Source organism: Copadichromis virginalis, linkage group LG3 (genome assembly GCF_057382275.1).
Source record: "Copadichromis virginalis isolate Kocher_CV1m ecotype Utaka linkage group LG3, C_Virginalis_male_GT1.1, whole genome shotgun sequence".
Taxonomy (NCBI): Eukaryota; Metazoa; Chordata; class Actinopteri; order Cichliformes; family Cichlidae; genus Copadichromis; species Copadichromis virginalis.
Window position 1 is genome coordinate 18,015,863 of NC_140620.1, and position 15,230 is coordinate 18,031,092.

Sequence of the window (15,230 nt, forward strand, 5' to 3'; positions counted from 1 at the left end):
CAAATGAGAAGTGACCCATTTAAAAAATGCAATTTGTTTTTTATCCATGTTGTTTTAGGCAGAATCAAGAAGTGACTTCTTTACCCACATCACAAGTGTGTTTATCACAGACACACAGCTGGTTGTGTTTGAGGTAAACTCCAAACTCTACATCCCAGAAATGAAACATGCCTGGTATTTATTGAAAAAAATCAAGTGACTGTGTGACAGAGAATTTATAGTAAATATGCTGGGCGAGGAACACTTGAAACTTTTGGATTTGATTATGAAATAAAAACAAAAATAGCAAACTGAGTTCTCTTCCAGTCTAGAGAAATGTGTGAAATATAAGTGTGAGGAATCAGATTTTAGAGATGAATTACAATCATTACACTTTCTTTGTTCAAACACTGAGTCTGTTCGCATGTTATGATTTTTTTTTAATAATGTGCACTGTTCAGACTGTGGCTTTGACTTTCTGTTTAGTGGTTTCGATCTTTGTTGTCTTATAGTTCCCTATCTGCTAGATGGCTCCCTACAAGATGCTCCACCCCCTGCTCTTCCTGTCTGCTCTCATTGCACTTTCAGGTAAACACATGCATCAGTCGTTTTGAATGTGTCCTTACAGAGGAAAGAGGAAAAGCGAATCAGGAGGGTTGGATTATGATTTAACTTTCCATTGAGTTACATGACGACTGTTATTAGATGTTGGTTTTACATGTAATTCAAATAAGTAATTCTTTGTAAATATCCTTTTTTACTTTTTATGTTGAATCTTGATGCTGCAGTTATTCAGTTTCATTTTCTCTTAATAATCTACTCTCAGTATCTCATGATGACAAACTGTAATCAAAATGAAATAAATGAATTGATCATTGCTATAAGATGCTTCCAAAGCTTGACTGGAGTACACCTGTTGACCAAAACTGATTAGACATGATGTGGAAAAGCATACACCTCTTTATAGAAGGCTTCACACCTGATTATCCACATCAGAGCAAAAATAAGGCCATAAAGTCAAAGGAACTCTCTGCAGAGGTCAGAGATGAGGTTTTACAATGCAAAGCTCTGTGCAAGGCTGCAGAAAATGTTCTGCTCTACTGACGGTTCCCAAGAGTGTAGTGAGCTCCATAATTTTCAAATGGAAGAGGTTCAGCACAAATAGGACCCTTGTGAGAACTATTCAGCTGCCCAAACTGAGCAGTTGACATAGACTAGCTTTAGTGAGAACGCTGACCAAGAACCCGATGACCACTCTGAAATCCAAAGATCCTGTGTGGAGATGAGAACAAGAACCCACTGTGACTACAGCCCTCCAGCTGTTCTTCAAACAAGAAAAAAGCTTTTGTAAAACAAGAGTAATTTTTTTTTCTTTATTTTCATAAAATTTTTGAATATATTTTGATTTACATATTTTAGGGTTATGTTTAGCAAAAGCAGATTTTTGTTATCAAAATACTGCTGTTCCAGTAACACAGTTATGTCAAAGGTGTATTTATGTTAATGAGGTGGGATTTAATAAATGGCATCATTGTCCCTTTAAAGTCCTTATAAACTGCTTATTTTGACCTTATGAAAGACATATTTGCCCAAATTCAAAGTGTCCAGTTGGTGTGTTTTAGATTTTATTGACTTCCATACACAGTGTAAGAGGTCTGAAGTGACCCATTTTTTTCCCCATACTTTTTAGAACAGCGCAGCCATCCGTTCAGGAGTCCAGGACCTGTGCAAAGACTACTCCGTCTAGACCAACAATTAGCAGGGTTTGAGAAAAGGGCAAAGCATACAACCCATACCAGTATGTGTGTGTGTGTGTGTGTGTGTGTGTGTGTGTGTGTGTGTGTGTGTGTGTGTGTGTGTGTGTGTGTGGCAGGCAATCTTTTGTAAAGTTTCCTTTTTCCCATCGTTTAATGATTTTGATAGTCTGCTAATTTGATAATGCCCTAATTTAATCTTTGCTACAGAGCTTGCAGCACTTTTCTCTGACGATGCTCAAGGTAAGAAGTTGTTTTCTTTCTCTTTTATAATATATAAACTATCCGCACTCTAAGTTACAATTAAAGTTACATTTTCTCTGTATTTATATTTTACATATGTAACAGTTAATTCTATGTACCTGCACTGTAAGATGAGTTGCTTGTCTCAAATTGCAGTTGCATGAAGAGTATTTTTAATACTGGCTAAAGTGTCCTATTATCACGAAGACACCTAAAGCCGCTGGAAAGACCTCTACCTGTCAGATAAAAACTACTATTGGGCAGGGGAAATATGACAACAAAAAAAGAAACCTAGTACAAAATAAAGACTTTAAATTTAAGTTGTCTTAAAAACAGTAAGACAACAACACATGCAAAAATAGTGACCCAGCTAGCTGTCTTGCATTTATTCGTATGTTATAAAGACCAAAGTTTTTTTTTGTTTTGTTTTTTATCTCCTAAATGGATATTTTTATGTAAACAGTTCATATTCAGTTTATTGAAGTCCTAGACTCATGATAAAACAGCCACTGTTATATGTGGTGCTAGGCAAAGCTAACAAACTGTTAGGATGCCTGGGTCGTTGACCCAGGGTTTTTGAGTTTATGATATTATTTATACTTTCTAGTTTTTGGTTTCTTTGAGTTCTGTCTTATGGTTTATGTCTCTGTCTTCTTTAGTTGCTCTGTCTCCCCTATCACCTGCATCCCCTTGTCTAGTTCGCGTCTATGTGTATCCTTAGTTCCTATATCCCCGTGTCCAGTCAGTGTTTGTGTCTGCCCTGGTCCCACGTCTCTGTTCCCTCTGTAGTGCCTGCATGTGAGTCTGTGTCTTTGTTCAGTCTGTGTTATGTGCTTCCTGTTTTACTTTGAAGGTCTCTGTCTTTTCTCAGTGTGTTCAGTTTACGCTTCTTTGGTCTCGTCAGTTCTGATTTGTCCCAGCTGTGTTTCCCTCCTGTTATTCATTCCCTGATTGCTCCCTCTGTATATTTAAGCCCTGTGTTTCTCTGTGTCTGTGTCGCGATCTACTGTTTTCCTAGCTGTGTGTTCTGTCAATCCGCCGGTGTTAGTTTATTTTTGAGTTTTTCCAGTTATGTTATGTTTGCGTTCAGCATTAAAGCTGTTTTGGTTTAAGTTCTGTCTCCGGAGTCTGCACCTTGGGTCCTATTCCTGTTTGCACACAGCCGTCACCTAACACAAACTCAGAGTTGTGCATACATACCCCTAACATCCGAATTTGGACAATTTCAATTCAAGTTATTATTTTAGCAGAATAAGTTGAACATTGTGTTTTATGCTGCTTTTTCACACTGTTTTGTTTTTGTGGTGAAAATAAAATAACTGAAACAACAGCTTTTAAAATAAATCTCTCTCTTTCTGCTTTTCTCTAAATCCTACTGGAAAAGTTAAGTACCTTTTTGACACACCCACTGCCACACTGAGACCAACGAGGTATGAGATACCACTAGGGGGCAACGTGACACTGAGCTGCTTTGTGGACGGCTCTGACAACTGGACCATTTTGTGGTACAGAGCTGCCACATATGGCTCTAAAGACGAGCCTATGACAGAATATGAAGGGAAGAAAGCTATTAATGTGTCACAGGGAGGTATCTACCACTGCAGAGGAAGAAGCGATTCAGGTAGCATCACACACCAAAGTAATGCTGCCATCATTGAAGACACTCGTAAGTTCCTCTATTTATCTCTTAGTTATGGAAGTTAAAGTTATGAGATTATGTGATCTGTCCTTCGTTTTGTCTTCCTCTCAGCCAGACAGAGAGACTTTGTGTGTGTGTGTGTATATATATATATATATATATATATATATATATATATATATATATATATATATATATATATTTATATTGTTGGCATCATTTGGTGCTATGTAAATAAATTTAATTGGACTGAATTAGATGATGCTTCTGTGTTTCTTTTAATTTCATATTTTATGTGAACAGTTCCTATTACGGCCATTTTGACCCTGAAGCCCAACTGGACTAAGATATACATGGGTGAAACATTCACTGTCAGATGTGACATCCAGGGAGGTGAAGGAACTTACTGGAGCTATGATTGGAGACCAAAAAGGTTTACCACATATTATACAACCAATGAAAGAACATTCTACAATGTTGGTTGGGATGACAATGGAGATTATCAATGCAGAGGCAAAACGGATCTTTCCTTCACACAGTGGAGTAATGTCATTCCAGTAACTGTATCATGTAAGTTGGGCATCTTTCATCCATATAAACTGTTTCATCCAAATTAGCATTAAAAAAAAAGAAAAAAAAAAGACATACAATAACTTGTCTGTGCAGATTCTCATTCATCCAGGCCATGGTAACCTAAGGAGCTTGGAAAAAAAAGCAACTCGACTTCTTTAAGTTTATTGAATGGACTTAAAGAAGTCCAGTCACTTGACTGATTCATTAAATAATGACCCAGTATTTTGAGTTTGTTCTGAACATGTGATTCTTTGCCTTGGAGTTAAGAAATTATTTATGTTCCAGTTCTAGAATGTGTGTTTTTTCTCTGAATTTGGTAGCTATAGCACTGGACTTCTTGTTTTATGTTGGTTCCCTTTTTCATGCCTTGTCTGATCTCCATGTTCTGTCTTCAGCATCTTTGTGCAAATTTCCCTTTTTTTACTCCCTCTCAGTCTGTCAAATCTAAATGTCGTGTTTTTCCAGTTGTATCTCAGTGTCTGTTATTGTGTTCTCCAGTGTGTAACTTTATGTGTGCCACACACAGCTTATTGTGACATGGTGTGGTTCAAATGACAACAATTACAAATTAGTATTATGTATGACAGTGGTACAGTTTGTAATTCCACTGTCAAGATTTGGTGATATTTATTTACATGTTTTCATCCAGTTATTTAAATGTTTTTGTTCAAAAGTGAACAGACACTAAACCAGATGATAAGATGAGTATATAATATATATATACAATAAGATGAGTGTTCAAAAGGGCAGAGTGAACCTGGCCTGATTTGCAGACCTATCATCTAGCAATATTATTTTAAAAAATACATAAATATATAAGCCTAATCTAAAAAAAAATTGTAATAATAAAAAATCTTGTTTCAACAGTTAAACTGCATCCTGTCCTCACTCTGTCTCCCTCATGGCTCAGTCCTGGAGCCTCAGTAACTCTGAACTGTGAGGTTGAATATCCTTCTGAAGGATGGAGCTTCTCCTGGTATAAAGCTGTTCCTTATTATAAAATAACAGAGGAGCCCTACACATATGAGCTGCTACCTGATGGCAGCAAGACTGCTCAGAGTTTGTACATCATTACTGGGCAGACAAGCACAGCAGCATATGTGTGCAGAGCGGAAAGAGGAAGCAACTACTACTACACCTACTACAGCGATCCAAAGTTTGTCTGGTCTGCTGGTCAGTTTCTTTCTGTCTCTCAATACTTGTAATGATGCTTAGTTTTTATGTGTTCTTCCTGTGCTTTCACTTATTGATCCATGTTGTTTTTCAGATGCTTCATCAGCAGCGTCTCTCACAGTCGGCCCTGTAGTGCAAAGATTAGGCTATGACTTTGTCAAACTGACTTGTAAGGGAAACTCCTCTTCATGGAGAGTGAGGAAGTTCCCAGAGAATGGCCGGCCATATTGTAGCAACTTTTGGCTGTCAGGAGAATCTGTATGCACAATCGACACAACATATTCAGATGACGGAGTGTACTGGTGTGAGTCTATGTTAAAAGAGTTCAGCAATGCAGTCAACATCACTTTACAGGGTTTGTAGAAGGTTTTTTCCCCTTTTGTGTTATAATGTTTCATGAATATTTCTATCACTATGTATGTTAAGCAATTCTGTTTTATAAATTAATTTACCAAAATTTATATATATATATGATTATGATGTAATTGTACTCCCCATTCAGCTGAGGCTGAATAGCATCTCACTGAGACACACTTGACAGTTGAAAGGGCTCTATGAGCTAAAAGAAAGGACGATTTTGTTGTTTTTTTTTATAAGTCGCATATCAGATCTTTAGCTATAAGCTATAAGACATTTGATCAATCAGTAATTATTATTGCACATGTTTTTTCCCTCTTTTTTATTTTCTAAAATCCAGCACCAGCTGATCCATTTGAAACAATATCTTCTGTATGTTTTGCAGACTTTTATTCTGGTCCTCTCATGGTGGTCCCTGCTGATCCTGTGAATGAGGGAACTTTTGTTAGTCTTAGTTGCAACTTGAGAAGAAAAAAAATCTTTCCCAATGTGGCTTTTTATCACAATGACAAACTTGTCCAAAATGATTCCCGAGAGGAGCTGAACTTCTTGGCAGTGTCAAAGTCTGATGAAGGTTTCTACAAGTGTCAGTACTCAGGAAAAGAGTCACCATCGCGTTACATGACAGTTAAATGTGAGTAGCATTTGAAAATGTGACTTCTTTTTTAAATAATCGTAATCTTTGAGAAGGAACTCAGTTGTCATTTGTTGTATTAGCACATATATGAGCATCGAAATAATCTTGTTCTGTTTTGGGAGAATGGTTTTAAAATTGTATTTTGAAAAATGTCTCATATAGTGTCATTTAATACTGTTTAAATGTTTGGTATCACAATAGCTACTGTACCACCTGAAACCTTCAGCCAGAATGAAAGTAGTGAAAACAGCCCCCTTCATCCTGGTCAGTACTTAAATTTGTTATTATTAAAATTTTAATTTTGATTGAGGCTGCGTTACAAGTCAAATTTTTATGTGACATGATATGGTGTCAAGAGAGGAACTGTGGATCTGCTGGAGGAAGTCAGAAGTGACAGAGAAGTTTGTGAGGGTGGAGCAGGACATGTTTGACAATGTGTCAGGGGTGATTTGTGATATTAAGATTTTCATTGGGAGTGACCAGGATAGACAAGAGTAGAAATGAGTACATCAGAGGGACAGCTCAGGTTGACAAGATTGAAGGTGAGACTGAGATGGTTTGGATATGTGCAGAGGACAGTGGGCATAGTGGACAAAGAAAGTTGAAGATGGAGCTGCCCTAGAGGAGGTAAAGCAGACGACCATAGAAGAAGATTCATCAGTGTGTGTATAGCTTAAAAAAAAAAAATCATATGACCGAGCCAAATTGACTGCAATTTCCAAATCACCAAGAGGAGAGGTGCTAGCTTTTTATCCTCCATTAAACAATCCAAGTTGAGAGAAAACATGATTTTCTCCAGTCTGGGATCATCTGGGATCCCAGTAGCCGGAAATGTTTTGGGGGGTTTTTGTTTTGTTTTTTACAATTCAGCACATATCGAGTAACACGCCAACACAGTATTGACACAGGTGACATAAGGTGCATAAGGTGTCATCTATCCATAACTAGTCGAGTATGTAGAGGGTTGGTGTGACTGTGGAGAATGATAGGGAGGCTGAGATGGAGTCAGATAATGTGTTGTGGTGACTATATGATAATGTGTTGGCAGCCGGCAGCCAAATGAAGAATATTTTAATTTAAAAAGACTCACAGTATGAAAATATTTTGAATTATGAAAAATTGCATAGTTCTGGATTTATTTATACAATAAAAGTTGTTGTTGTTGTTGTTGTTGTTGTTGTTGTTGTTGTTTATTCAGTCTAATGACTTTAAAATAATTGTTGCTGGATTTATTTATTTTTTTAGGTAGTGCCGCTGTCCATGAATCAGCAAACAAAAATGGAAGACACTGGAAATGGTACAGTACAGACACACACACACACATATATATATATATATATATATATATATATATATATATATATATATATATATATACAGTGGGGCAAAAAAGTATTTAGTCAGCCACCGATTGTGCAAGTTCCCCCACTTAAAATGATGACAGAGGTCAGTAATTTGCACCAGAGGTACACTTCAACTGTGAGAGACAGAATGTGAAAAAAAAATCCATGAATTCACATGGTAGGATTTGTAAAGAATTTTTTCGTAAATCAGGGTGGAAAATAAGTATTTGGTCACCTCAAACAAGGAAAATCTCTGGCTCTCACAGACCTGTAACGTCTTCTGTAAGAAGCTTTTCTGTCCCCCACTCGTTACCTGTATGAATGGCACCTGTTTGAACTCATCATCTGTATAAAAGACACCTGTCCACAGCCTCAAACAGTCAGACTCCAAACTCCGCCATGGCCAAGACCAAAGAGCTTTCGAAGGACACCAGGAAAAGTATTGTAGACCTGCACCAGACTGGGAAGAGTGAATCTACAATAGGCAAGCAGCTTGGTGTGAAAAAATCAACTGTGGGAGCAATCATCAGAAAATGGAAGACATACAAGACCACTGATAATCTTCCTCGATCTGGGGCTCCACACAAGATCTCATCCCGTGGGGTCAAAATGATCATGAGAACGGTGAGCAAAGATCCCAGAACCACACGGGGGGACCTGGTGAATGACCTGCAGAGAGCTGGGACCAAAGTAACAAAGGTCACCATCAGTAACACACTACAACGGCAGGGAATCAAATCCCGCCGTGCGAGACGTGTTCCGCTGCTGAAGCCAGTGCATGTCCAGGCCCGTCTGAAGTTTGCCAGAGAGCACATGGATGATACAGCAGAGGATTGGGAGAATGTCATGTGGTCAGATGAAACCAAAGTAGAACTTTTTGGTATAAACTCAACTCGTCGTGTTTGGAGGAAGAAGAATACTGAGTTGCATCCCAAGAACACCATACCTACTGTGAAGCATGGGGGTGGAAACATCATGCTATGGGGCTGTTTTTCTGCCAAGGGGACAGGACGACTGATCCGTGTTAAGGACAGAATGAATGGGGCCATGTATCGTGAGATTTTGAGCCAAAACCTCCTTCCATCAGTGAGAACTTTGAAGATGAAACGAGGCTGGGTCTTCCAACATGACAATGATCCAAAACACACCGCCCGGGCAACAAAGGAGTGGCTCCGTAAGAAGCATTTGAAAGTCCTGGAGTGGCCTAGCCAGTCTCCAGACCTCAACCCCATAGAAAATCTGTGGCGGGAGTTGAAAGTCCGTGTTGCTCGGCGACAGCCCCAAAACATCACTGCTCTCGAGAAGATCTGCATGGAGGAATGGGCCAAAATACCAGCTACTGTGTGTGCAAACCTGGTAAAGACCTATAGTAAACGTTTGACCTCTGTTATTGCCAACAAAGGTTATGTTACAAAGTATTGAGTTGTATTTTTGGTATTGACCAAATACTTATTTTCCACCCTGATTTACGAATAAATTCTTTACAAATCCTACCATGTGGATTCATGGATGTTTTTTTTCACATTCTGTGTCTCACAGTTGAAGTGTACCTCTGGTGCAAATATACTGACCTCTGTCATCATTTTAGGTGGGGGAACTTGCACAATCGGTGGCTGACTAAATACTTTTTTGCCCCACTGTGTGTATATATATATATATATATATATATATATATATATATATACTGTATAACTATGCATGTGACAAATAAAGAACCTTGAACACGCTGCTGTCTGCATTACACTGAGTGATAAATTCACTACTTCTCTTTTCAACATATGATCCTGTCACAGAGGAAGCTCTCTGTCAAACCTTATTCCTGCTTCAGACTGAGGTGGCAGAGCTGTAGCAGCTACACTCTTTGATCAGAGCTTCATGTTGTCTCTGATTACAGTAACAGGTCCAATGCGACGGAGTGAAAGCCCAGATTATGTGTGTGTGCTTTGTTATGTATGGATGGATAGATGGTTAGATAGATAGATAGATTACCAACTCACAGGAACATATCAAATACCACGTGATGATGATTATCTCCCATTTGTCTTGCAGATATATCTTAGCCTATATTTCATGTAGCTCTGGATCTTTAATGGATGTTTCTGCCTGCATGTGTAGAGGATTGAAGTATTTAGCAAAGAAAACACAAAGTGACCATATAAGAGGGTTAAATTATTGTCAGTGTGACTAAAATCTTATGTGCAAATTGACAGGTGTTTTTGACAATGTCAAAAATTGTATATATTTCACTTAATATGTCTTTTATTTCTTCTATTTTTAACATTTGGGAAAACTTAAGTCTGAAATCCAAATGAAACATATTTTAATAGTGTTTGTGTCCCACACTTTGACTGGATCACTGGCAGCTGATCAAGGTCAGTTTTCAGTCACACACATATTTATTTTACAGCTCCAACATATTGACACTGTTCCTGCAGTCCTCTGTAGGTGACTATGGTAGCACTAAGACAACACTGCCACCTAGAGGTCAAACTGAAACATTTTTCTTTCCTTTTCTGCAAAGTTTTTAAGATTCAAAAGAAGATTAAACAAGTAAAGTTTGTTTTGAAATATGAACAATGTTACTGAGGAAAAAAGTAGGAAAAAACAGCAGCTGGTGATAAACTGGACTCACTCAGACTGACACAAGTGCAAAAATATAAACAGAATTTTATAGTTTCTACTCTGTGGCCACTTTATTAGGTATAAGATGCTTGTTACATGTTTGACGCCTTTTTGTCACCTGAAACTTTGGAAGCTGTGATGTAATTGAAGTTTGTGGAAAAATGTGCATGTAGAGCAGCAAAATGCATGCGTGTGGGTTTCCTCTTATAATCTAAAGATGTAAAATGTAAAGACAATAAGCTGGCCCAGGGGATCTCCAGGCCCCAAGGTTTTAGATGTGTCCTTGATTCAACACAGCTAATTTAAATGGCTAAATGACCTCCTCAACATGTCTCATAGCTCTTCAGAGGCCTGCCAATGAACTAATAATTGGATTCAGGCTGCCGAGGCCTGGAGTTGTTCTACTTGTTGCCTGGTCTAGTTGTTTGTCTGTCTGTGTCAGCCCTGTGAAGGTCCAGGATGTACCATGTCTCTCACTCTGTGACAGGAAATAATCCAATACTTTGATCTGCAGGGCTGTCACTTCAGTTTAACCCAAAACTAATTCTATGGATGTGAAGGAAGGTAACAACATGTTACCTGGCCAGTAAAACATGTCAAAAATTATTTTTCACCATCAGATCCTGAGTCGTCTATGTGCTAATGAAGATGATATTATTATGTTCTGTGAAGGCCGTTCGAGGCAACAGGTAGGCCTACAGGACAAAGTCAACGTTACGATTCACACTAGAGTTTTAGCTACTGATCATTTTATTTATCATCTATTCATCTTCAGCTTTAGCTTTCAGGCCCATCCACCAAGCTGCTGCTGACTTCCCCTATACGCACTGAGCATTTATTTTCCACTCACCATTTTCACTTTTTCATTCTGCAGATGTTTACATATCTCAACTATGCTAGATAGTCTCTATTTTGTCTTCCACTGTTTGTGTTTGTTTCTTTACACCACCTCAAAGATTCGTGCAAGATTGCTTCTCCTCCCTGAGTCTGGTTCTGCCATAGATTTATTGAGGGAGTTTGTCCTCCCCACTGCTTGCAGGTGCTTGCTTGTATATAAATAAACTTTCAATGTGGGATTTTTTTTTTATTCATGGTCATAACAACAACAACCAGTCACATCAAGAAAGTTTAGTTTGGACTTCATGACTTTTGTTCTGCACAACAGCAAAGCTGTATTCCAGTATTTACATAATCAAGTATTTATATTTCCATTTCATGGATCAGGAAGATGTGCAAAGGTTGTGATATCTCTGTTGCTTTCTCTTTCTCCTCTCTTGCTTAGCAGAAGTGCTTTAAATCACAAGATTAACTCACGCCCTCCTTCCCTCCCATGTTCTCAGGGCTGTTCGCAAAATACTTCTCTGTTTGGTTCAGACTGCAGACAGTCTTCTCTCCAGGGATAAATTCTCTTAAAGTCACGTTTTTGGGTCTGATTTTCCAATCTGCAGGTTAGTGAAGAAGATTTTCAGCTCAGGCTACAAATCTGCAATCTGCTCTGTTAGTATTTAGTAAAAAATAACTGCAAAAATTCGTTGTGTGAATAAGAAGGGAAATTAAATGCATTTGACTCTAAATCACCGTTTAGGCCTGTCCCTGTCAGACAGCAGAGAAATACTGAGTCGCCATGATGGTTTTGTGGTTGGAAGCTGTGCAGCAGATTGCAGCACTTCCTGCACTCTGGATACAAAACAGAACCAGCTTCCTCGGTCATGTCTCTTCAGTGTTTCCCACAATCCTTTCTTAGAGATGTTTCAGAGTTCAGGCTAAATGACTCTGAAGTCTTCAAGACGTCAACAAAATTCATCAGCTATATTTTTTTATAATCAGTCTCTTCTTTAAATAGTAAATGATAAATGGCCTGTATTTGTACCCCAAAGCGCTTTACACTACATTCAGTCATCCACCCATTCACACACACATTCACACACTGGTGATGGGAAACTACAGTGTAGCCACAGCTGCCCTGGGGCGCACTGACAGAGACGAGGCTGCTGGACACTGGCGCCACCGGGCCCTCTGACCACCACCAACTCAAAAACAGAGTTAAAGTAACAGAGTCTCCCTCTTTTGCTTCTTTGTAATGCTACTCTCAACCCATACTCTTTATAACACATGTCCACTTAGATTAATATCATACAACTGCAGTCAAAGCTTCTTCCTCTACGACAGCAGAATTCCTCCTCCTCTTTCCTCCACCCACAGACAAAGCTGTTGATGAAACCTCTCTGTTCAGTTCAGACTACAGTCATGCCACGAACTCTCCATTTGTCATGGATGGATTCTCTTGAAGTCGTCTTGTTTTTGTTTGGGATTTGTGACGCTACATGTGAGTGAAACTGAGCATCTAATGTGTTTCATGTTTGTTTGTGTAAGAGCAGCTTACTTCATCTATGGCAGTGGTTCTCAAACTTTTCACAATGAGTGCCACCTCATAAAATATATGGCTCTTGAAGTAACACCCTTATGACCGACATTAAAGTACAGTAGTATAGGCCTATTTAACACCACATACAGTTTACACGAGACAATTTTATTTCTTATATGAATGTTATTTATTTTAACTGTCATAAGCAGGAGGTGACAACCGATAATAACAACTGTACTGCATTAAAACATTCTTAGCAGGTGGAATATCCAATCTTTCAAATCAAATCAATTCAATTTTATTTATATAGCGCCGAATCACAACAAAAGTCACCTCAAGGCGCTTCATAGATACAGAGAAAAACCCAACAATCATATGACCCCCTATGAGCAAGCACTTTGGCGACAGTGAGAAGGAAAAACTCCCTTTTAACAGGAAGAAACCTCCGGCAGAACCAGGCTCAGGGAGGGGCGGGGCCATCTGCTGCGACCGGTTGGGGTGAGAGAAGGAAGACAGGATAAAGACATGCTGTGGAAGAGAGACAGAGGTTAATAACAGATATGATTCAATGCAGAGAGGTCTATTAATACATAGTGAGTGAGAAAGGTGACTGGAAAGGAAAAACTCAATGCATCATGGGAATCCCCTGGCAGCCTATGTCTATTGCAGCATAACTAAGGGAGGATTCAGGGTCACCTGGTCCAGCCCTAACTATATGCTTTAGCAAAAAGGAAAGTTTTAAGCCTAATCTTAAAAGTAGAGATAGTGTCTGTCTCCCGAATCCAAACTGGAAGCTGGTTCCACAGAAGAGGGGCCTGAAAACTGAAGGCTCTCCCTCCCATTCTACTTTTAAATACTCTAGGAACAACAAGTAGGCCTGCAGAGCGAGAGCGAAGTGCTCTAATAGGCTGATATGGTACTACAAGGTCATTAAGATAAGATGGGGCCTGATTATTTAAGACCGTGTATGTGAGGAGCAGGATTTTGAATTCAATTCTGGATTTACCAGGAAGCCAATGAAGGGAAGCCTTCATTGTATAATATATGATATATTATATATATGATATAAGTATATATATATATTGATTATTATATTATTATTATAGTATTATATTGATATTGAGATTGTGGTATCCTGTTTGGTCAGGTTCTGGATACACTGTAAAACAGATTTTTTTTCTATGAAATTTTAATGAATTTTAATGTTATTTTTAAATACTTGAAATATAATTACAAAAGTAGATTGTGAATTCAGGCATCACATGAGGTCATAATTTGAGTGGAATATATCGATCCAAAATACTTACTCCAGGCAAAGAATTTAAAGAACAAAAATACACCTTTATTTTGGGACGGGACCCAGATATTTGGATATGTGTATTTTGTATATATTCATTTTGTTTTCTTCTTTAAAATGTACTTTAAGAAGCAAAAACAAGTGCAGACTGCAGGCTTTTTTGATCACAAGTTTACTTTGTACTTTAAGCACTTATACATATATTTAAATTGTTACTTAAACAATTATAAGTTGTTGCTGTATCTGCAAAAATCATGTACACTAAAAAAGTTCCCTATGCCAGCATTATTTTGTGAAATAAGCATAATTTGTCGGCAACATTAACAACTTTAGAGCAATGTATACTGGATCATGATACTATGTGACACATTGTGCTAGCTAAAGGTTGAAGCTTCATTCTGGCTGGTGTGGGATTATAATATTATTTTATGCCATGTTATATCCCTAATTATAATTATAATTAACTACAGGGCGACCGTGGCTCAGGGGGTTGGGAATCGCATCTGTAACCGCAAGGTCGCCGGTTCGATCCCTGGGCTCTCTGTCTTGGTCATTGTGTCCTTGGGCAAGACATTTTACCCTACTTGCCTGTTGGTGTTGGCCAGAGGGGCCGATGGAGCGATATGGCAGCCTCACTTCTGTCAGTCTGCCCCAGGGCAGCTGTGGCTACAACTGTAGCTGCCTCCACCAGTGTGTGAATGTGAGAGTGAATGAATAGTGGTATTGTAAAGCGCTTTGGGTGCCTTGAAAAGCGCTATATAAATCCAATCCATTATTATTATTAATTAAAGACTGTGAATTATTATGTAGTTTTAGTTTGCATTATTCTCCTGAATTAGAAGAAGGTGATAACTATTGCATTAGTTAAACTGATTTGCATTATATTAGACTGCTGATTCATTGTGAATGAATGATATTGTTTTATGATGCAGTATACTGCTGAGTTGTAATAATAATAATAATAATAATATAATAATACTGTTCACAGAGGGTCATCGCCTTATTTGTCTGATTAGAAGAGAACGGAACATGCTGGAGTTTTCTGCCCCATCTCAGCAGGAGCAGATAAACAGGGAGCCAAGGTCATAGCTTAGGCGCTGTGTGAGAGAAAGCATGTGAATGTTTAGGCTTTTATGATTAGGTGGGGGCAACTAGAGGCTATAAGAGTTTGATCAATGCGCCACCATTTTGAGATCTGATGCTGTCTGCGTACGGTGTCCATCTCCCACGCGTGTGATCATTAAAATC

The 15,230-nt window shown here is 38.5% G+C and overlaps 1 protein-coding gene across 1 annotated transcript; it reads left to right on the forward strand.

Moving 5' to 3' along the window:
* The first annotated feature begins 495 nt into the window (after window positions 1-495).
* Window positions 496-9,918, forward strand: LOC146713165 (sialoadhesin-like). Its single transcript, XM_085437629.1, has 10 exons — window positions 496-567; window positions 1,944-1,976; window positions 3,361-3,642; window positions 3,919-4,185; window positions 5,056-5,361; window positions 5,456-5,716; window positions 6,104-6,352; window positions 6,557-6,619; window positions 7,601-7,652; window positions 9,909-9,918. The coding sequence occupies exons 1-10, from the start codon at window positions 507-509 to the stop codon at window positions 9,916-9,918; spliced, it is 1,584 nt and encodes a 527-aa protein (XP_085293755.1). The 5' UTR covers window positions 496-506.
* Window positions 9,919-15,230: the final 5,312 nt, after the last annotated feature.